Source organism: Gorilla gorilla, chromosome 17, assembly GCF_029281585.2.
Source record: "Gorilla gorilla gorilla isolate KB3781 chromosome 17, NHGRI_mGorGor1-v2.1_pri, whole genome shotgun sequence".
NCBI lineage: Eukaryota > Metazoa > Chordata > Mammalia > Primates > Hominidae > Gorilla > Gorilla gorilla.
The window spans coordinates 108,636,646-108,658,149 of record NC_073241.2 but is presented as its reverse complement, the minus strand read 5'-3'; the positions used below and the strand labels follow the sequence as shown (position 1 = coordinate 108,658,149).

Genomic DNA, 21,504 nt, shown 5'->3' with positions numbered 1-21,504 from the left:
CCTACCTTTCCCTCAATCCCAATCCCACAGTCTGCTGCCTGAATCATGCTGACATCATTTCCTCCATCACCTGCGAAGCAAGAAAAGTGAGATGAAATAAAACCCTATCCATCATCACGTTTTTCATTTTTACCATCAGAAGCTATTTCAGAAACTTCCATGAATGGAGATGAAATCAATCTAGTTGCAGAGATGGAACAAACTTTGCCCATCAATGTCAGCCTACGGGTTTCTCTGGAGACCTCCCTGTGAGCAGGGTGGGCGGCTCTCACCGATGGCGCAGGTGCGTCTCCCTGTGTGCTGCTGCAGCAGTGTCACAATGCAGGCCTTCTGGGTGGGCGAGCAGCGGCAGCAAACCACGGCAGGGCACTGGCAGGCCAGCTCCACAAATTCATGCTCGTAGTACTTTAGACAAACCTGGAAAACAAAGCCTGTGTTATTTTGCCTTATGGTCGACAACAGTGTCCCAGATTTGTGTAATGTAGAAAGTGCAAAACCATGGGAGCAAAGCCAGCAGACGCCACAGTTCTCAATCTTTTCAGTATTCTGTGAATCATTTCACAGGACTCACGGACAGGGGAAAATAAAAAATCATGGGAAGAAATTCTATGCAACATGGAACCATCCTTCTCCTGCCTAGGGAAGTTCGTCCACTTGAAGTACCAGAGAGAATCCTCCATGATTTGAGCTACGACATGACCTTCTGGTCTGATCCCCCCCCCTGGAATCCAGGCTGCCTTAGTGACTTTCTTGAAAAACATCATGTGACCCGGTGACGTTCTGGGGCAGCTTCTGCCAGATTTCTTGGAGTGCTTGCTCTGGGGACACTAGCAACAACAGAGGTCCAGGACGATTAAGCCCAGGAGCCTGTGCAAAAGCTGTGCAGGGGGAGGCTCCCACCAGCCCCGGTGCCACAGTTCCCTCAGCCGGGGGCCACACGTGCGAAGAAAACGAGGCATGAAGCTACTTTGGACATTCCTGCTCCAGCGGATGCAACATGGAGAGGACAGAGAGCCAGAACCAAAGCGCTGGACAGGCTCTTGTCGCGCCTCCTCCAGGTCTCCTGCAGTACTTGCAGGCTCTCAATGTCTGACAGAGGAGTAACAATCACTGTGACCCAGCCCAGCTTTCAGGCTCTCAATGTGTCAAGGAGGAAGAACAATCGCTGTGATCCAGCTCTGACATCTCCTCAGGAGGGGGCTGCTTTCCAGAGCGGCAGATACCGCTGCTACGAAATGGAAAACTGCCTAAAAACAGCATGAATGGGCAAAAGCACTTGACTCAAGAAGCCCTTGATGCACTGGAATGGACAGACAGACACACACTGGGCCAGGGTCCAGCCTTGCCTCAGAGACACAGACAGATAGACAGACAGACATGTACTCACTCAGGGTCCAGCCTTACCTCCAGAGAGTCCCCAGATATGACTAGTGCACAATCATGCTTCCTTCGAAATGCATTCAGCTCCAAATGTGCCTCTCCCCGACTGGTTACCTCCATTAAGGGAGAAAAAGAATCCCAAATTAAAATGTTGTCTAAGTTAGAGGCACAGAGAAACAGGGCATTATTTGCAGAGTCACAGTGGAATGTTCTGGGGTTATTATCTACAACCAAAGGAGCTTTAGTATTTGGACCCGGAAGAAGGTCCTTTCCAATTCCTCCGGCAGTGCTGGGTGTGTCTATCCACTCAGTTAACGCAAATCATTTTCAAATTTGTGGCAACTGCAAGCAGGAAACGTATAGTGAGGAATGCAGTGGAATCACCACTCTGATGAAATTTATGTAAAGGGTGCCTATGAGTTAATAATTACCTTCTGGATAGTTTGGGAGGGTAATTGCCTTTTATAAATGCACTCCCTTAACATACAACGATAATGATTAAGAATTTTCTTGTAATTTCCACGAGGTGATTATTTAACGAGCAACAGGCCAGGGTAGGCTGGTGTGGGGAGCAGCGCTGCTGAGAGTCACTGACTCGCAGCGTTACGGACACGGCTCTGCAGAACAAGGCTTGCGCCCAACAGAGCACCAGAGCCCAGGGAGGCCGGGCTCCTCATCGCCACACATCATCGCCACACATCGGGTAAGAGACAGGACGCTCTCAAATCAAGGTGTTATGTAAATACATCTCTTTTCATAATAGGTCAAATAATGCAAAATACTTCATTGCTTGTGTTGTCTCTGCCATGGGTTTCAACTTACTCCATTAGTTTAGTTTTTACTCAGTGTCTGAGGGATTTTAAAAAAACCTAAAAGAGTAAAAGTAAGTCATAATCTTGAAATATCATTTGTTTTAGAACAAAAACATTTCAGAAACCAATGTAACTGGTTTTTCATATTCTTTCTGTGGAGATTTTATGGAGCATAAAAGAAATGATATATTAATAGTCGTATTAATAGGACTGAAACAAATTAAAAGCTTCATGTGGTTCAAATTAACAATCTCAGACTCATCTTTAAATAGGTAGGTTTTATTGTGAAAAATTTAATTTGTGGTGCTATAACACTGAAAAGTCAACAAAAATTGATCTGAAGTTTTATCAGAAGCATTAATAATTTAATTGCAAATAGTAGTCTTCAGGGCCTAATTTGTGATTCTAATGCTTCAAAACAAACTACATTTACATATAAATTACATTCAAATAACTCCTTCTGTAGGTGCAAGCGATTCATTTAGAACAGACGCAGACACAGAATGTCTGTTCACTCACCATAAATCAAGACCAAGAAATTTTTATTTTTTGTTTGAATTAAATTTAGTCATAACTAATATGTACAGTAAACACATAAACTTACATCATTTCTATTAATTTTCTTTGAACTAGTTAAGGCAGCACTTGCTCTGAAAATGGCAGTGATTAAAAACACATTCCTATTTTGTATTTATAGCTTATTTCACAACAGCAGCTTCTGGACAACATGTAATATGTATAACTTGTAGAAAAATGTAATTTTTTTAATCAATATACATTTTTACAAATTGAAAATAATTGCAGTATGCCTCTTTTAAAATAGCAAATAATACTAATAGTATAAGCAAAAAATACTTCTGAACTTAGAGCTTGTTCATTCTGTCAAAAAGCAGCTTTGATCATGATTAATGTATGTGGCTAAAAATATCTATTTTAACATGCCTTTATAAATTAAAAAAATTACAGTAGTTCTTTTTAAAAAGATATTTAGTGATTAATAAATGGATATTTAGTGATTAATAAATGTATATTCTGACAAAAACAATAGGCTTCGTTTGTGTGAGACAAATGTTTAAAAATTCAAAGTGATTAAGATACATACTTACCTGTCTGAAAATATGAATATCTTGTGTTCTAGACACCAGATGTGAACTTTTGGCAATGCAGGTAGCTGTCTCGAGTTTATCGCCTGTTAGCATCCATATCTAGGGAACAATTTAAACTGGTGAATTTCAACAAGACAAGGACACGTTCATCTCTGATGTCTCACATAATTCACAACAGCCAAAAGGTGGAAGCAACCCAGGTGCCCGTCAATAGATAAATGAATGAGCAAAATGTGTTCCATACATACAATGGAGTATTATTCAGCCTTAAAAAGGATGGAAATTCTGATACAGGCTGCATTGTGATTCAACCTTGAGGACATTACGCTGAGTGAAAGAAGCCAGTCACAAAAGGACAAATACTGTATGATCCCATTTCCATGAGGTCCCTAGAGCCATCCAATCCACAGAGAAAAAACTAGATGGTGGGTGCCAGGGCTTAGGGGAAGGGGAATGGGGAGATGGACAGTTTCCGTTTAGGAAGATGGAACAGTTCTGGAGGGGGTGGTGGTGATGGCTGCACAAGAATCGCCAACGCAGACTTCAACAAGGTCACGCTACACACATCCAACCACAACTAAATGGTGTGTCGGCAACACAGACTTCAACGAGGTCACGCTACACACATCCAACCACAACTTAATGGTGTGTCGGCAACGCAGGCTTCAACAGGTCACGCTACACACATCCAACCACAACTAAATGGTGTGTCGGCAACACAGACTTTGACGAGGTCACGCTACACACATCCAACCACAATTAAATGGTGTGTCGGCAACGCAGACTTCAACGAGGTCACGCTACACACATCCAACCACAATTAAACAGTATGTGAACTTGCTAAGGTGGAACAACCGAGAGCACAGTGATGTGTAGATACAGCAGCTGAGATATGGAGGCACGTGGGTAACACCTGGGCCCGGCACTCAGAGGCTAAGTCTAATAAGGATAGCTGTGAGTGTCAAAGGTGCCTACCACAAAGGATTCCACACAAAGCACACAGGACTGCCAAGGCGGCACACAGTCAGGGTTTGCCAGGCTGGGAGGCTCATGAAGACGTTCACTGCAGTTTGCTAGTTTTTTAGTTGGAAACGGAGGTTCAATGGGTAAATGGCCCATAGTCAAACCAAAAGTTGTTTATGTCAAATAAAACATGTCAAATAGTAGCAATTTTACATTTAAAAATTGCATACCCGTGCACATCTTATGTGTATATATATTCCTAGACAATAGAGTAAAATATCAGGATATTTAATACATAACAGGATATTTGATATATATAACAGCAAAGAACTTCCAGTAATATTCTCATTAGCTGAATTTCTCAGATTTCTTATGTATCATATTGAAATATGCATTTTTGGAAACAGGAAGCAGAAAAAAAACTTCTAGAGTGTACCGATTATCTGCTTAAGCACGCTCCGCCTGTGGCTCTTCTCAATGTCTAAGATTTGTGCTTTTTATTTATTTTACAGACATATTCATTTACGGGACCTAAGAGTATGACACATCATCATGACAAAGTTGAAGAAGAACTAGCACTGCGGCAACCTTAGTGGGATTCAGGAAACGCAGTGAGGTCCCGCTGAAAATCACCTTCGAGTTTCAGAGGAACATCTGAAGTCAGACTTTACATAATGTAAAGAATAAAGAGCAAAACTCGAGAAAGTCATATAATTTAGCAAATAATTGATGTAAAGATCCAAATTTTAATGCAAGGGATATTCACTACTTTAATATACTAATAATCTAGCACATATAAAGTAGGAAGTAGACTGAGGTGAAGTTCACTGAAAAGTTACAGTGAAATGCAGGGGTCATATGCTCGCTCATTCATGTGTCGATTTACAGAAGGGTCTTGCCATGAACTCTGGGGCTTGATTGAGCCTCCCGCCTCAGCCTCCTGAGTAGCTGGGATCCCAGGCACAAAGCACCACACCCAGCTCATCTGCTTCTCATTAATCACACTTCTTTATTCAACTTTTTGGCTGTACAATACAATTAAGTTTAGTAATCTAAACTTTCTGAGTCAGAATTGTTCTCTTGTAATTTTGAATTTCTACATGAACAATTACTCTGAAACCAGATACAGCCTCATGACGCACTTCCTACTGCGATCATGACATACTTTCTACTGCAATCATGCACACTTCCTACTGCGATCTCAGACGGATATGATACAGCCTCATGACACACTTCCTAGTGCGATCATGACACACTTCCTACTGCAATCATGATACACTTCCTACTGCGATCATGACACACTTCCTACTGCGATCTCAGTCAGATATGATACAGCCTCCTGACACACTTCCTACTGCGATCATGACACACCTCCTACTGCGATCATGACACACCTCCTACTGCAATCATGATATACTTCCTACTGCGATCATGACACACTTCCTACTGCGATCATGACACACTTCCTACTGCGATCTCAGATATGATACAGCCTCCTGACACACTTCCTACTATGGTCATGACACTTCCTACTGTGATCATGACACACTTCCTACTGTGATCATGACATACTTCCTACTGCGATGACATACTTCCTACTGCGATCTCAGATGGATATGATAGTCTCATGACACACTTCCTACTGTGATCTCAGACGGATATGATACAGCCTCCTGACACACTTCCTACTGTGATCATGACACACTTCCTACTGTGATCATGACACACTTCCTACTGTGATCATGACACACTTCCTACTGTGATCATGACATACTTCCTACTGTGATCATGACACACTTCCTACTATGATCATGACACATTTCCTACTGTGATCTCAGACGGATATGATACAGCCTCCTGACACACTTCCTACTGTGATCATGACACACTTCCTACTGTGATCATGACACACTTCCTACTATGATCATGACACACTTCCTACTATGATCATGACACATTTCCTACTGTGATCTCAGACGGATATGATACAGCCTCATGACGTATTTCCTACTGCGACCATGACACACTTCCTACTTCAATCATGACACATTTCCTAATTCGATCATGGCACACTTCCTACTGCGATCATGACACATTTCCTACTGCGAACATGACATACTTCCTACTGCGATCTCAGAAGGACATTAAATCTCTTCACCATGCAGACCTCTAGACAGCAAGGAAAACAGATGCCTATTTTCTGTCCATGGCACAGCATCTTCATCAAGGCTTGTGGGATGTATTTTTTAACTGAAGTTGGCACAGCTTTGACTTCTGACACTGTCCTTCAGTTCTGTCCCTCTAGTCTAGCTATGCAGCTTTTCTCTGAAAACCAAGTTACACTTTTTCCCATTCTGAGTCCCAGGTCCTTGAGGTAGTGCTAAAATAAATTATCTTAACACAATTTGCAGTTGACCTTTCGGCTTCAATGAGAACATGTGAAGAAAGCTCCTGAAAAATAAAACTTACACCACAAGTGCTAATTTCCCCTGTGCAGGAAGAGGACACATCAGTAAGTGAAAAAGCCAGAGAGCAGGTCGGCGGGCAGGGAGCGTGTGCCCCGCCACACAGCATCTGGGGGAAGCCACCAAGAAGGATGGTCAGGATGCCTAACCTCTCCCATCCAAGATAAACACTCAAATTTCGCGGACACCATATTTAAACTGCCAAGGACCACACAGCTGGATGAGATGGGGCACTGCCTTGGGGAGTACAGGGAAGGTGGGCACTGCCTGCTGAGAGATGGGACACTGCTGCTGGAAGCACGGTGGGGATGGGAGCATAAGCCACACAGCCAAGGTAGAGGGGGTGTCCTCCAGCTACGGAGAAGGTGCTGGGAGAGAACAAAGAGCCAGAGGGAGGACAAGCAGCTTTGCACCTGCCCTGTACGTCCAGGCGTCTCTGGGGCAGGCTCTTGCTGCTGAGCCCAGGGGCCGGGCACAAGTGAGAAGCAGCTTCCACTGGGTGTCCTTTTGTGCTGAGTTTGTGACAATGTGGATGCATTATTTCTTCAAAAACATCAATAAAATGAACAGATGTAGTGCACGTCTGAGTATTCTATATTCTCAACTCTAATACGCCCTAAAGCACGAGATGATTCCAAATGTGGCACAATTTAACCGAGAATGAAGCCGAAGCCCACGAGGTCTGGGTTCTCATGCACTCCCGTCCTCACGGAGCACGTGCCGTCACAATGGACGTACCCGGAGCTGTGAGTGCTCACAGGGGAGGCACACAGACCCCTGCAGGAGGAGGCCAGGTTACACAGAGAACACAGTGGCCCAGCCTTGCCAGGTGCAGGGTTGTGACAGGCTGGGGGCAAGGGCACGAGTGCCGGCCAACCCAGGAATGGCTGCAGACATCTGGCCGGCGGTGGCCAGGGTGATGGGCACTGGCTCCATACGTCCTGTGGGGGGTGCATAACCATCCCTGGGAAATGTCATCTGGCAGTTTGACATCGCCAGGGCTGGGACCAGGGCTCCTCTTTAGAAAGGCTGGGGTATCCAGAGAGGGAAGAGGTGTAGAGAGGAAAGTCTGGAGTACGGGTGGCGTGGGTATTCGTGTGCGCACCAGCTGCAGATGTCCCTAAGGAAGGAGGGGAGCTGGTGGGCAGCTCTGCTTACAGAGCTCTCTCACATCCATGACCCCACAGGAGTTTCACAAATCACCATGCCCAAGGAAAAGCACTGTTTGCTTCAGCAAAAGCAGCGCGCGCCAGCAGAGGTGAGCCTGCAGTACCTTGATCCCGGCGTTGCGCAGCATCTCCAGCGTGGGCCGCACGTCTGCCTGCAGCTGGTCCTCCACGCCGGTGAGGCACAGCAGTTCCATCTCCCTCTCCAGGCTCTCGACTACCGCGGCCACCTTGAGGGACCTGTCATGCATGCTCAGCTTGGCTTGAGTGTATCGGCTCTGGGGACAGAGGGGGAGGCGCCTGTGTGCACACGTGTACGTGCTCCGTGTGTGTACTCCACAGAGCTGGACAGCATGGGCTCTGGGGACAGAGGGGGAGGTGCCTGTGTGCACATACTCTATGTGTACTCAGCTCGGCTGGACTGTGATCATTGAAGAGTTATCAAGCACAATTCTAAGGAAACTGGCACTTCTTTGCTTCTGTGACCCTCCTTCCCCAGCAAGCTGGAGAAATGGTGGAAACAGAAATGCAGACAGGATCACCCCATGCTCCTGCTGAGCGAAGCTGCCTTCACTCCTAGACTATAGCGATCCCAGCTCTAATTTCATACAAAGACAGGAAGAACTAATTTCAGCGGAAGGAAGGAAATGTCGTAGGAGGATGGGATGGCTGGGAGTTGGCTCACCTCAAAGTCCTGGTACTGCTCCTCTGTCAATGCCTTCTTTGCAACCACGAGGGTCCGCAGTCCTTCGCGAGCCATGTTTCCGCACTGGAAAAGGAGAGGCCGAGTCACAGGTGGGCCCTGCAGAGCCCCTGTGGCCGTGTGTGGGGCCAGGGCAGTGCCACACTCTGATTGCTGGTACCCTGCCCTCATGTCCTGCGCCCGCCTTCATCACCAAGGCCAGAGACAACTCAGCAGAGGGACACTTTTATATACAATGCATCCTTTTAACCTTCCGACCTGTCTGGTATCTCAAATCCTACCGACCCCTTCACTCGAGAGGCAAAGACACTGGATGGAGTTGGGGCACACTCCGCCTGGACTCTCCTGGTGCCTAGCAGAGCTTCTTTTTACCACAGCACGGGCTTTTCAAAAACTCATACCCTGAATCCTTAAACACCACCACTCCAGAGTGTGGACAGCAGCCTGCATGTAGCAAGAACACACGGAGGGTGCACACGGCGGTGCTGGGGACGGGCGAGGGGAGCGCCTGGTGCCAGGGAGGGCACGGAGGGTGCACACGGCGGTGCTGGGGACGGGCGAGGGGAGCGCCTGGTGCCAGGGAGGGCACGGAGGGTGCACACGGCGGTGCTGGGGACGGGCGAGGGGAGCGCCTGGTGCCAGGGAGGGCACGGAGGGTGCACACGGCGGTGCTGGGGACGGGCGAGGGGAGCGCCTGGTGCCAGGGAGGGCACGGAGGGTGCACTGAGGGAGAGGGGGACCCCCCCTGGCATGTTGTAATACCATGGATTTAGAACTAGGTGGCTGGGCCGGAAACCTGTTTCTGCCACAGACTCTGTGTTTTTGGGCAAACGACCTCATTTTTCTGTGCTTGTTTCCTCCTTCATAGAAATGGGCTCATAAGAGTGTTGCTCTGGGACTAACTCCGTGAATCTGTGTAAGTTCTTGTTGCTCTATTTTTAACGTGCATGTAACTGGCCTTGCAGGGCAGCCGATCATGAGCAGTAAGCGCAGTTAGTGATGGAGGGGAGGGCAGGAGTGCAGGGCCACGGTGAGAGCTGGGGTTGGGGGGGACACGGCCAGATCCCAAAGCTCACGAGCCTCACCCTGCATTCGGCTTCCAGAGTTGGGGGAGCCCTGCAGGAGTCACGGGGCCTGATGTGCGTGTTAAAGCAAGACATGGAAATGCCTGCAATGAGCTCATGAAACGGTGCTAACCGTGTTCAGTCAGGGAAGGCGTCAAAATAAAAAACACTACTTTCCTGTTAGAGGTAAAAGTGCAACAGTTTTAGCTGGTGATGGGGTGAAGAAACAGGCTCTCTGGGACAAGGCTGAGGGGTGGTGCAGGAGCAAACCTGTGTGGAGGTAACACTCTCAAAGTTAAACTGCTCATACCAGTGGCACACATCCCAGTCCTGGAAGTTCAAACTGCACTTACAAAAGTAGACCCTGATGTCCACACGAGGTTGACGTTGCCATATTGCTTACATGAGCAAGGGTGAGGTTTTAAAAGGCTTGAACGAGCCTGCTCATAGTTAATAGCTACACCCTGCATTTCCACATAGCCAGCGGAGAGAATCTGGCAGAGCGGCAGAAGCCACTTCTGGAACTCTGCATTTTCTGTGCCATTTCCTTGTGTGCAAAGTGAAAACAGTTCCTCCCTCACATGGTTGTGGTGACGTGAAGGACACCCAGAGGGACAGGCCTCATGGGGCCACAGCAACAGACGCGTGAGGGCACGTGTTCCTGCAAGGCAGGTGAAGAAACAAACCCACCCCGCTCTCCTACCCGGAACAAGGCAGCGTGGGCGACTGGGCAGATGTGGGAGGGAGGGCACCGGTGGGTCTCCTACCTGGAACAAGGCGGTGTGGGTGACTGGGCAGATGTGGGAGGGAGGGCACTGGTGGGTCTCCTACCCGGCACAAGGGGGGTGGGCGACTGGGCAGATGTGGGAGGGAGGGCGCTGGTGGGTCTCCTGGGGGCCAGGCGTGTGTACGACTTAGCTGTGAGCACACACGGTCCTGCCCAAGGGGCCAACGTCTGGGGGATGCAGACAAGAGGCAGGGATGGAGGGTGCTGGGCTCCCGGACAGCCCAGGGGGTGTCGGGGCTGTCAGGAAACAACCCCACACCCCTCTGCTGTGTGGACCAGGACGGGGCTCAGGACAGCGGGGCTCTCTTCCAGGGATACAGAGAGGCCCTACAATTGATTACTAAGTGCTGGGTGAGGTGTGCCTAAGCTTTAAAGCTGTGGTGTGTTCTAGAAAAAGTACATTAAAAAAACCAAAGTAATGAACACTAAGCTATATAACTGTCCAAACTATCAATTTTTGAATCTAGCAGTTTCTACTTTTTTTTTTTTTTTTTTTTGAGACGGAGTCTTGCTCTGTCACCCAGGCTGGAGTGCAGTGGCACGATCTCGGCTCACTGCAAGCTCTGCCTCCCGGGTTCATGCCATTCTCCTGCCTCAGCCTCCCCAGCAGCTATGACTACAAGCGCCTGCCACCACCCTGTCTATTTTTTTTTGTATTTTTAGTAGAGACGGGGTTTCACCATGTTGGCCAGGATGGTCTTGTTCTCCTGACCTCGTGATCTGCCCACCTCAGCCTCTCAAAGTGCTGGGATTACAGGCGTGAGCCACCGCGCCCGGCCTAGCAGTTTCAACTTATTAGGGCTAACATACTTTAAGATGCTTTAACAGTGACCCTCCCTGTAGAGAGGGCTTCTCTGTGCTCTGGAAGGTCCTGAAAGATTCGCTGCTTAAGACTCTCCATCCAGATGTTGTTGACTCCCTCTCAAATTTCAAATTTGAGTAACTCTTTCAAATTTTAACCATGTTTATAAAGCTCCTGTCTCTGACACTGGGGTTGACAATACAGAGAAATCAGTGGTAATCACATCTTCCTGAAGCCCCAGGAACTTTCTGTAGCTCAGGTGGACACTCCCAACTTAGCTACGGCCACAATGAGCCCGCAGAGGTGGTGCAGCTGCAAACCTGCCCTGCCACCATGACACACGGCGAGGGGAGAGGTCTTTTAGAGGCTATTTTGGTAACCTCCAAGACCTGCCCTGCCACCATGACACACGGTGAGGGGAGAGGTCTTTTAGAGGCTATTTTGGTAACCTCCAAGGAGAATAAAGCTCTACATTACAGCTAGAGAACAACTAATCAAAAACATTATTTTCAATGTATATTTAAAACTTTAAAAATGTGAACATTGATAATGCAGACACTTAAGCAAGGATATCCTAAACAAGTTAATTAGCTACACTTGTTTACGGAAAAGAAGATCAAATACTAGTAAACCTGGTTTGTGCAATGTTGTGCTGAACACTGAGAGTCTGCATGGCAGGGAGAAGAACATGACAGTGTCCCTAAGGAAGGCTCCACCAGCCCTTGGGGTGGACATGCAGTGGAGAGGCCAGCTCCTCAGACAGCAACAGAAAGCCAGAGATGGCAGTTGCAGCCCAGAGAGCTGGGACTTTGGGCATCTGACCTTTCTCAGCACTGCCCAGGAAAAGTGCTGAGAAACCCCCCGGGCACAGCCGCACGTTTGGAAACACATCACGGTGCACGCATGCACGTCACGGCCCCCCAGGCACACGCAGAGACCCTGTCACCACCCATCATCTCTCCTGGGCATCAGGCAGCCCTCCACGTGGGAGGCCCCACTCTAATGAAGCCAGTGGACTGTATCTGCCGATCAAGGTTCATCTGTAGGCAAATAAACATTATTGAACTCTTCATATTTTTTGCAATTTCTTTGTAATTCATCCAGTTGATTGTATTTGACGTTGGATTGGAGGCTGCAGGGATGGCAGGAAGGGCTGGAGGAGAGGCGTGGGTCTAGCACCCCTCTTTATGCATCCAACAGCTGTGTCTCTTCCCGTCTCCTGTTTAGGAATTGGAATAGTGACCTCTATAGGGTCATGTGTTACAGGAGACAAAAGAAGTGACAATTACTGTGAATTACAAAGGCAAGGCTGTCATTCATTATACGTCCTGTCGTTCCCAATTTTAACTACAGATGGCCCTTAAACAACATGGGTTTGAACAGCGTGGGTCCACTTTTACACAGATTATTTTCAGTAGAGTTTATGCGGAGTGCGCCTGCCCCTCCTGCCTCCGCTTGCACCTCCGCCACCTGTTCTGCCTCTGCCCTCCTGAGTGAGCAAGACCAACCCCTCCTCCTCCTCAGCCTCCTCAACATGAAGACCATGAGGAAGAGAGTCAGAAGGTCTTCACGATGGCCGACTCCCACTTACTGACGAGTAGATAACAATTTCTCTTCCTTATAATTTTTTTTTTTAATTTTTTTATTATTATTTTTTGAGACGGAGTCTCGCTCTGTCGCGCAGGCTGGAGTGCAGTGGATCTCGGCTCACTGCAAGCTCCGCCTCCTGGGTTCACGCCATTCTCCTGCCTCTCAGCCTCCCAAGTAGCTGGGACTACAGGCGCCCGCCACCACACCCGGCTAATTTTTTGTATTTTTAGTAGAGATGGGGTTTCACCGTGTTAGCCAGGAGGGTCTTCATCTCCTGATCTCGTGATCCACCCGCCTTGGCCTCCCAAAGTGCTGGCATTACAGGCATGAGCCACCGTACCCAGCCCATGATTTTCTCAATAACACTTTCTTTGCTCTAAGTTACTTTCTTGTAACAATGCAGAATATAATTCATGTAACATACACAATGTGTTAATCGATCTATCCATGTCATTGGTATGGCTTCGTTCAACAGGAGGCTATCAGCAGTTACGTGTTGGGGAGTCAGAAGTGATAGGCTGATTTTTAACTGTGTGGGGTTTGGAGCCCCTGGCCCTCGTGTTGTTCAAGGGTCACCTGTACTTGTTTCCCTTACAATACAATGTCCAGGGCCTAACTCAGGTTTGTGTTTAGAGGAAAGGAAGGCAATCACCTCAACACCTCCAGCTATCCGGAACATCACTGTTTTAAGTCTGTTCACAGACTTACATATTCTTACATCTCAGGTTTGCATAAACTGGTTCTTTCTGTTATGTGATCATGGAAAAGTTTCTTTTTTTAAACATTTGACAAGCCAAGAATTCAGTTCTGGAGGAGCCTGATGGAAGCAGAATAATACACTTTTAACTCCAGCTCGAAGAATCTGCTGCCTCATTTCGTTTTTAATAAAATGAAAGGCTTTCATAATATAGTAGTACCACAACAAAGACATTGGTGAAGGGACAACAATTTATCCAAGGAAAGAAAATATAATGTTGAGAAAATAAATGTACATAGAATTTTTAATAAAGTTATCTTTGTGAAAAACATTCTGACATTATCTATCTGTTGCAAGACATTTATTGATTTGGCCTCATAAAGCTAAATAAATTAAACAAGTATTTTACAATTAATTGCACATCATTATGACCAAAAGTAATTTTTATGGCATTTTACTAGGTCTTCAGGGAGTTTAATTTATTCATGTCCCTGATTAAATCAAACCACCCTGAAGGAGATATTGATTCATATTGCCACTACCGTTGCGAACACTGGAGTGTGGAGGCTGCACGGACAGACCATCTCTGAGGTCCCAGGGTGGGAGGAGAGACTCTGAATTCCAACAGCAACACGCACACAGGAAAAAGGGCCATGTTTATTACAATTACAACAGTCTCCATTTTACTTGGAAATCCAACTACTGATTTATACATAAGCTTAATGATAAAATCATCTCATGAGGCTACCTACAAATCCTATTTACTTCAGGAGAATTTAATGAAATATGGGATTGCTTATTATTTGTATCTTATGTTCTAATTTTAGGTGAATCTTATGCACAAATTAGCATTAGGTTAAAATTCTAAAGAAAATCTTGCAAATATTTATGTTACAAAAGAGATACATTACAATATAACTTTGATTACATATAAAGTATTATTTCAGAATAGTGAATGATTGATAATGCCTTCTATTTCTCACTATTATAAACAAAATATTCTTTGTAAGGACCTACTTGTATAGACTGACATGCACTCACACACAAAACAAAAATGATTGTTATTTACACAGAAAGTAAATTATTGGCTGGGCATGGCGGCTCATGCATGTAATCCCAGCACTTTGGGAGGCCGACGCCGGCGGATCACAAGGTCAGGAGATAGAGACCATCCTGGTTAACATGGTGAAACCCTGTCTCTACTAAAAATACAAAAAAAATTAGTCAGGCATGGTGGCGGGTGCCTGTAGTCCCAGCTACTTGGGAGGCTGAGGCAGGAGAATCACTTGAACCTGGGAGGTGCAGGCTGCAGTGAGCCAAGATTGCACCACTGCACTCCAGCCTGGGTGACAGTGTGTCTCAAAAAAAAAAAAAAAAAAAGGGTAAACTATTTATAATTAAATAGATAGGACTCCTACTTTCTCCTTTATGAAATTGAGAACTGTAAGCACTTAAAATAATTTAGTATAAAATGATACTGTGTTTGACAACCTGTGTGGTTCCCATCAGCGTCTGGTTTGACATTTTGACAGCTCAATTCATCCAATGATACCAGTGTCTGCAAGTTGGGGAAAGGATATCCTTTTTCTGTCATCTATCAATAAAGTTCATAGAAACACTGTGAACCAGGCTGAGAGTCACTCACATACCTCCTCTTCCAGCCAGTCATTATACTGCACGATAGGAGACATGGCCACGTCAGCGCCCTTCATGTAGAATGTGATTTCTGCCGTGGATTCATCCTATCAAAGAACAAAAATAAACAGAGGCACATTTAGGCTGCATTGCTCGGGGCAAATAACTGCTAGTCTAATAAAACACACAATGGAAAAAGCAATTCCTATGAATGTGTTCCTGTGTGTTAAGCTCCTCACACGTGTTTCTATGCGGAGGGCTAGGCCCGCTCTTCAGCAATAGTGCAATCAGGACTGAGAACGTAATTGTGCATCCTGAGATGCTAGGCTGAAGGTCTGAGTGTGTTAATGAATATGATTTGAGTTGCATTCATTCTCTTAAACTTTTACAGTTGGATTTAATGCTTCATTGTTTAGTCAACTTCCAAGATATGATTTTGGTGTTTGCTAAAAAAATTAAGGTACGTTTTGGCAACTTTATGGTCATAAATCAATGTACAAAAGTCAAACTCTTTGGCATGTTATTTTTGTTGAAATCAAAACAGCTTTAGTTGTTGATTTCAAAAATTAATAAATCCCACATTATTGATTCTGGCTAGGTTGACTTAGGAGAATTATTTTATCTCACTAGAGACACAGTAGGTTCCCAGATATAGATTATTAGCTTAGATTTCATTAAAACAAACAAACAAACAAACAAAACTGTAACAGCATAAAGCACCTGAGTAAATGTTTAACTTTCTTTTGGGAAAGTCTGTGTTTAAAAGGTGTGAAAACAAAATGTCTGAAGCCATCGCGTGGCACCCTCCCTGCAGCCTCACCCTGACGATGACGCCCATCCGCTTGCTCTCGGAGGTGAAGGGAAACAGCTGCAGAATGCAGAAGCTGAGGACCTGGCCGCTGGGGGTCTTCAGCTGCATGGAGGTGAGGTCCCTGCTGACCAGCGTGAGGCCCACACTCTCTGTCCACTGCACCAGAGCGACCTACGGGAGACCAGCAACAACTGAGGCCACCGCTGCCTCAGGAAAGCCGCACGCAGGCGAGCCAGCACGGCAGTGCTCAGAAAGCTTGCCAACATGAGACAGCTGCAGAAAAACTTAGGTGTTCAGAACTTTTTGTTTTCACGGCTAAGTATATACGTTTGAATAACATTGTTCTAGAGGAATCCTAAGCAATATCACAAAAGTCACCTGGTATTATTCTTTAAAATAAAGACCATTATGGATCATAAAGACTTTCTTTATAATTCGTGTTAATTGCTCCCTAGAGCCAGATGGTTTTAAAATTGAGAACGCAGCTCACCCCATCAGTCTGGGGGCAGGGAGCAAGTTACACGACTTTTCAAGGTTTCTCCCTCCCCAGTTCCATGGACACCATGAAAGGGGAAATAGTTTGAATCTCATGTTTATGGTAATTATTTTTCTAAAATAAGAGACAAATTGGTGACTAATTAACTCTATTAATGTGTCTACATGTAATATTTGCAAACTTAAAGGAGACAAAATAGACAAGGAGAAAGCAGGCCTGGGTTCTAAGCCCAAGTGTGAAAGTCGGAACTTCTGTGGCCAGGTCTTCACTCTGCTGGGGCCACGCTCCTCTTCTGTCAAGTGGAAAAATGGCCTTCCAAATCGCTTTGAGGCCAAAATAACATGAGTGATTCTCTGGCATATGGCAGGTACTCAGAAATAGAATGTATTCTTATTGATAATTATTTATTGACTTATTAAAATTTAACAATCACAAGTGGAAGAGCAATTTTTACAGTTAATAATTTGTGAATAGTATTTTATGACAAAAAGTATTATTTTCTGATAAAAGTCTGTCTTTAAAAGCAACCTCCCTACCAGACATTAATCAGATGAATAGGGTATGCCAATCCTATTATGCAGCTAAAGGCACACTAACCATGGGGAACATGCTAACCACGGAGAACACACTAACCACAGAGAGCACGCTAACCACAGAGAGCACGCTAACCACAGAGAGCACGCTAACCACGGAGAGCACGCTATCCACAGAGAGCACGCTAACCACGAAGAGCATGCTAACCACGGAGAGCACGCTAACCATGGAGAACACACTAACCACGGAGAACACGCTAACCACGGAGAGCACACTAACCACGGAGAGCAGGTTAACCACGGAGAGCACGTTAACCACGGAGAGCACACTAACCACGGAGAGCACACTAACCACGGAGAAAATGCTAACCACGGAGAGCACACTAACCACGGATAGCACGCTAACCACGGAGAAAATGCTAACCACGGAGAGCACGCTAACCACGGAGAGCACACTAACCACAGAGAGCACGTTAACCACGGAGAGCACACTAACCACAGAGAGCACACTAACCACGGAGAGCATGCTAACCATGGAGAGCACGCTAACCACGGAGAAAATGCTAACCACGGAGAGCACGCTAACCACGGAGAGCACACTAACCACGGAGAACACACTAACCACAGAGAGCATGCTAACCACAGAGAGCACACTAACCACGGAGAGCACGCTAACCATGGAGAGCATGCTAACCACGGAGAAAATGCTAACCACGGAGAGCATGCTAACCACGGAGAGCACGCTAACCAGGGAGGGCACGCTAACCACGGAGAGCACGCTAACCAGGGAGGGCACGCTAACCATGGAGAGCATGCTAACCATGGAGAGCACGTTAACCACGGAGAGCACGCTAACCACGGAGAGCATGCTGACCATGGAGAGCACGCTAACCATGGAGAGCACACTAACCATGGAGAGCACACTAACCACGGAGAGCACACTAACCACGGAGAGCACGCTAACCATGGAGAGCACGCTAACCATGGAGAGCACGCTAACCACGGAGAAAATGCTAACCACGGAGAGCACGCTAACCAGGGAGAGCACACTAACCACGGAGAACACACTAACCACAGAGAGCATGCTAACCACGGAGAGCACACTAACCACGGAGAGCACGCTAACCATGGAGAGCACATTAACCATGGAGAAAATGCTAACCACGGAGAGCACGCTAACCACAGAGAGCACTCTAACCATGGAGAGCATGCTAACCATGGAGAAAATGCTAACCACGGAGAGCATGCTAACCACGGAGAGCACGCTAACCAGGGAGGGCACGCTAACCATGGAGAGCACGCTAACCAGGGAGGGCACGCTAACCATGGAGAGCATGCTAACCATGGAGAGCACGTTAACCACGGAGAGCACGCTAACCACGGAGAGCATGCTAACCATGGAGAGCACACTAACCATGGAGAGCACACTAACCACGGAGAGCACGTTAACCACGGAAAACACACTAACCATGGAGAGCACACTAACCACGGAGAGCACGTTAACCACGGAAAACACACTAACCATGGAGAGCACACTAACCACGGAGAGCATGCTCTCTGCAACGTCCCACACCACTGCAGCACAGCCCAGTAACACAGCCGCTTCCCTCAGGGTCTCCTCTCTGTTCTGCAGGCCTGCCGCCACCCACAGTGCTGAAGCCCCTCACAGCCTGGGCGAGTCCTCTTCTTAAACCACAACCTCATTCTCACCCCCCTCTTCCAATGAGCATGTCCTTGCCTTCAGTTTTAACCTCCACCTCACTCTCAGCCAAACAGTTTTAAAATCTTAGGTTCTAAGAACTCAAGTCACTTCAGGAACATTTTAAATTTTGTCTAGTGCACAGGATATTAAATCAATCTTAGGGCCTTCTGAACATTCCTGTGAGGATGAGTTCACACTCTTAGAGAGACTGTAGCAAAGTTCTCAAGAGCTCTGGCTCTGTGGCCAGCTGCTCAGGTTAGGACCGAACCCTGGGCAAATGGCTGCACCTCTGCAACCCCAGGGTCCTTGTCTACAGAATGGCCGTGCCGAGGCACCGCTCAGAGCTGCAGCAAGGATTCGAGAAATGAGGTGTGAGGGCGCACGGTGGACAGTCAGCACAGGGAGGCCACCAGGAGGATACCAGGGCTCCACCCTCAGCTTTCTCACAAGAGCCCTCCAGACATGCACTCGTGGGCAGACCAGGAACTACTTTTAAAATCAGATTTTCTAAGCAATTCCCCACACGTCTGACCACAGAATACCTCCAGCATGATTTTCCAGTGTCTGGGTGTGAAGAGCTGCTTCCTTTCTTTTTCATGCTTTGAACTTGACAAAGCAGGGCACTGTGTGGGGACGGAGTGTGCAGAGATGAAACCGAACACCATGTGAGCTCAAGGAGGGAGGGTACAGAGATGACACTTAACACCATGTGCAAGCAGGGAGTGTGCAGAGATGACACCCTAACACCATGTGAGGGGAGGGAGTGTGCAGAGATGACACCCTAACACCATGTGAGGGGAGGGAGGTTACAGAGATGACACCCTAACACCATGTGAGGGGAGGGAGTGTGCAGAGATGACACCCTAACACCATGTGAGGGGAGGGAGTGTGCAGAGATGACACCCTAACACCATGTGAGGGGAGGGAGGGTACAGAGATGACACCCTAACACCATGTGAGGGGAGGGAGGTTACAGAGATGACACCCTAACACCATGTGAGGGGAGGGAGGGTACAGAGATGACACCCTAACACCATGTGAGGGGAGGGAGTGTGCAGAGATAACGGAAAACAGCCTAACGCCATGTCTCTTCTGGCTCTGGAGATGCTGCGTGCAAGTGGGGAGTGCCGGGAGCAAAGCCAGAGATCGCGATGGTGTCACCGGTGCTGCGTGGAGGTGACAGGCACCTGTCCCTCCTTTTCAGGGCTGCCCAGATGCCACTGCCACTGACCCCGCCCCATAGGCATGCTTTTGAGAGGCCTGCAGTGCAAAAGCCCCCGCTCCTTCCCTGTCATGTGACCTCAGGTGACTTCCCAAACATTTTTTAGGCTCTAGTTAAGGAATTAAATAGACAAACAGGCCAACTGTTTTAGGATAATAAACACACACACATATTTATACAGTTTCAAATGGTGCGTACTCAATCTATCAGCATTTACCTTTTACAAATTTCTGATATTTTAAGAAGTTTACAAAGTAAAGTGAGCTTATGATATATGGAATAGAATGATTCTGGAAAAGCAGTATTGAGAGAGAAACTGTAACTACTATCCTACATTTGCAGTCATTTCAGTTACAAAATCCGACGTGCACTTCTACAGAAAAGGCATAAGAGATGGGAGAGTCAAACACCTTTTCTCAACTCAAGTTCTTCATCTGCATCCCAGAGGGCAGAAGTGATCTGAGGTGCCATTTTCTATTTCCAGGGAGAGTACCAGCTAGTCCTGCTCTAGACTGGGGAGGACAGAATGCGTCACACAAACGACCTGTGTCCTCCGGCATCTGGGGTCCCTCCTCCCCGGAACCTGGGAGAGGGGCTCAGGGGTTGTGGGCTCCCTTTTCCAGAAGGGACCGGGTCTGTCTTCGGCCACGGCCTTCATCTTCCCCACATGGCTCTCCAGCCCCACTGGTTTACTCCACAGCCCCAGCTGCTGAACACACTTCAAAACCTGCTTTCTGAAGGAGGAATGACTATGTACAGTGTTGGAATTTCTCCTTAGCCCAAATTTATCATCTAGAAATACAAATTTCATTTAAACAAATAAGACCATATAGTTAACTATTTATAAATTCAGGGACAGCAAAATGTTACATATTAGACCAGCAATTAAGAAGACTTAATGGTATAGAATTACTATTTTTCTATAAGCAACATTCTGAAGTGAGACAACTCGTTTCCATATTTAAGGGAAAAGGAGCCTTCACTCTTATTAATCAACCCTGCATGTAAGGGCCAGTGCAATTTGTTGGGTACCTGGTCAGCACCTGTTGGTCCTCCAGGTAGTGGGATGTGGGGCAGGGTCTGGTCTCAGCCCACAGCGCTGGCTGAAGAACTACACCCCAAGAGTGAGTCAGACCTCAACCCTTTTTTGCTTGACATCTGTATCTGTGGGTGGACTGAAAAATTAAAAGATGCCCTTATATGGGTAATACCTGCTTGGTATCTAAAACCACTAATCAAATTTGAAAATGTGCCTAATAGGCTGGCACACTCCAGGGCACTTTGGTCTGGGCAAAGACTTCTTGAATAAGACCTCAAAAGCACAGGCAACCAAAGCAAAAATGGACAAACAGGATCACATTGGGCTAAAAAGCCACTGCACAGCAAAGAAAACAATCAACAAAGTGAAGAGACAACCCACAGAATGGGAGAAAATATTTGCAAACTACCCACTGACAAGAGATTAATAAGCAGAATCTACAAGATCATTGTATATTCTCAAACGACTTAATCGGAAAAAAATGAGTAATTCGATTAAAATATGGGCAAAAGATCTGAACAGACATTTCTC

General features: G+C 46.7%; 1 protein-coding gene across 13 annotated transcripts in view; it reads right to left on the bottom strand.

The window, feature by feature from the left end:
* Positions 1-21,504, bottom strand: part of ATP9B (ATPase phospholipid transporting 9B (putative)) — a 308,184-nt gene that overhangs the window by 34,296 nt on the left and 252,384 nt on the right. For 11 of the 13 annotated variants that reach the window (XM_031003705.3, XM_031003706.3, XM_063699327.1 and 8 more), the window contains 8 exons: positions 15,991-16,152; positions 15,185-15,277; positions 8,578-8,661; positions 8,000-8,170; positions 3,299-3,397; positions 1,405-1,494; positions 273-417; positions 6-70 (listed from right to left, as the gene is read on the bottom strand). In XM_031003705.3, coding sequence (XP_030859565.1) covers positions 6-70; positions 273-417; positions 1,405-1,494; positions 3,299-3,397; positions 8,000-8,170; positions 8,578-8,661; positions 15,185-15,277; positions 15,991-16,152 — 909 coding nt within the window. The remainder of the gene's footprint in view (positions 1-5; positions 71-272; positions 418-1,404; positions 1,495-3,298; positions 3,398-7,999; positions 8,171-8,577; positions 8,662-15,184; positions 15,278-15,990; positions 16,153-21,504) is intronic. The other 2 variants (XM_063699322.1, XM_063699324.1) reach the window with 1 other exon arrangement.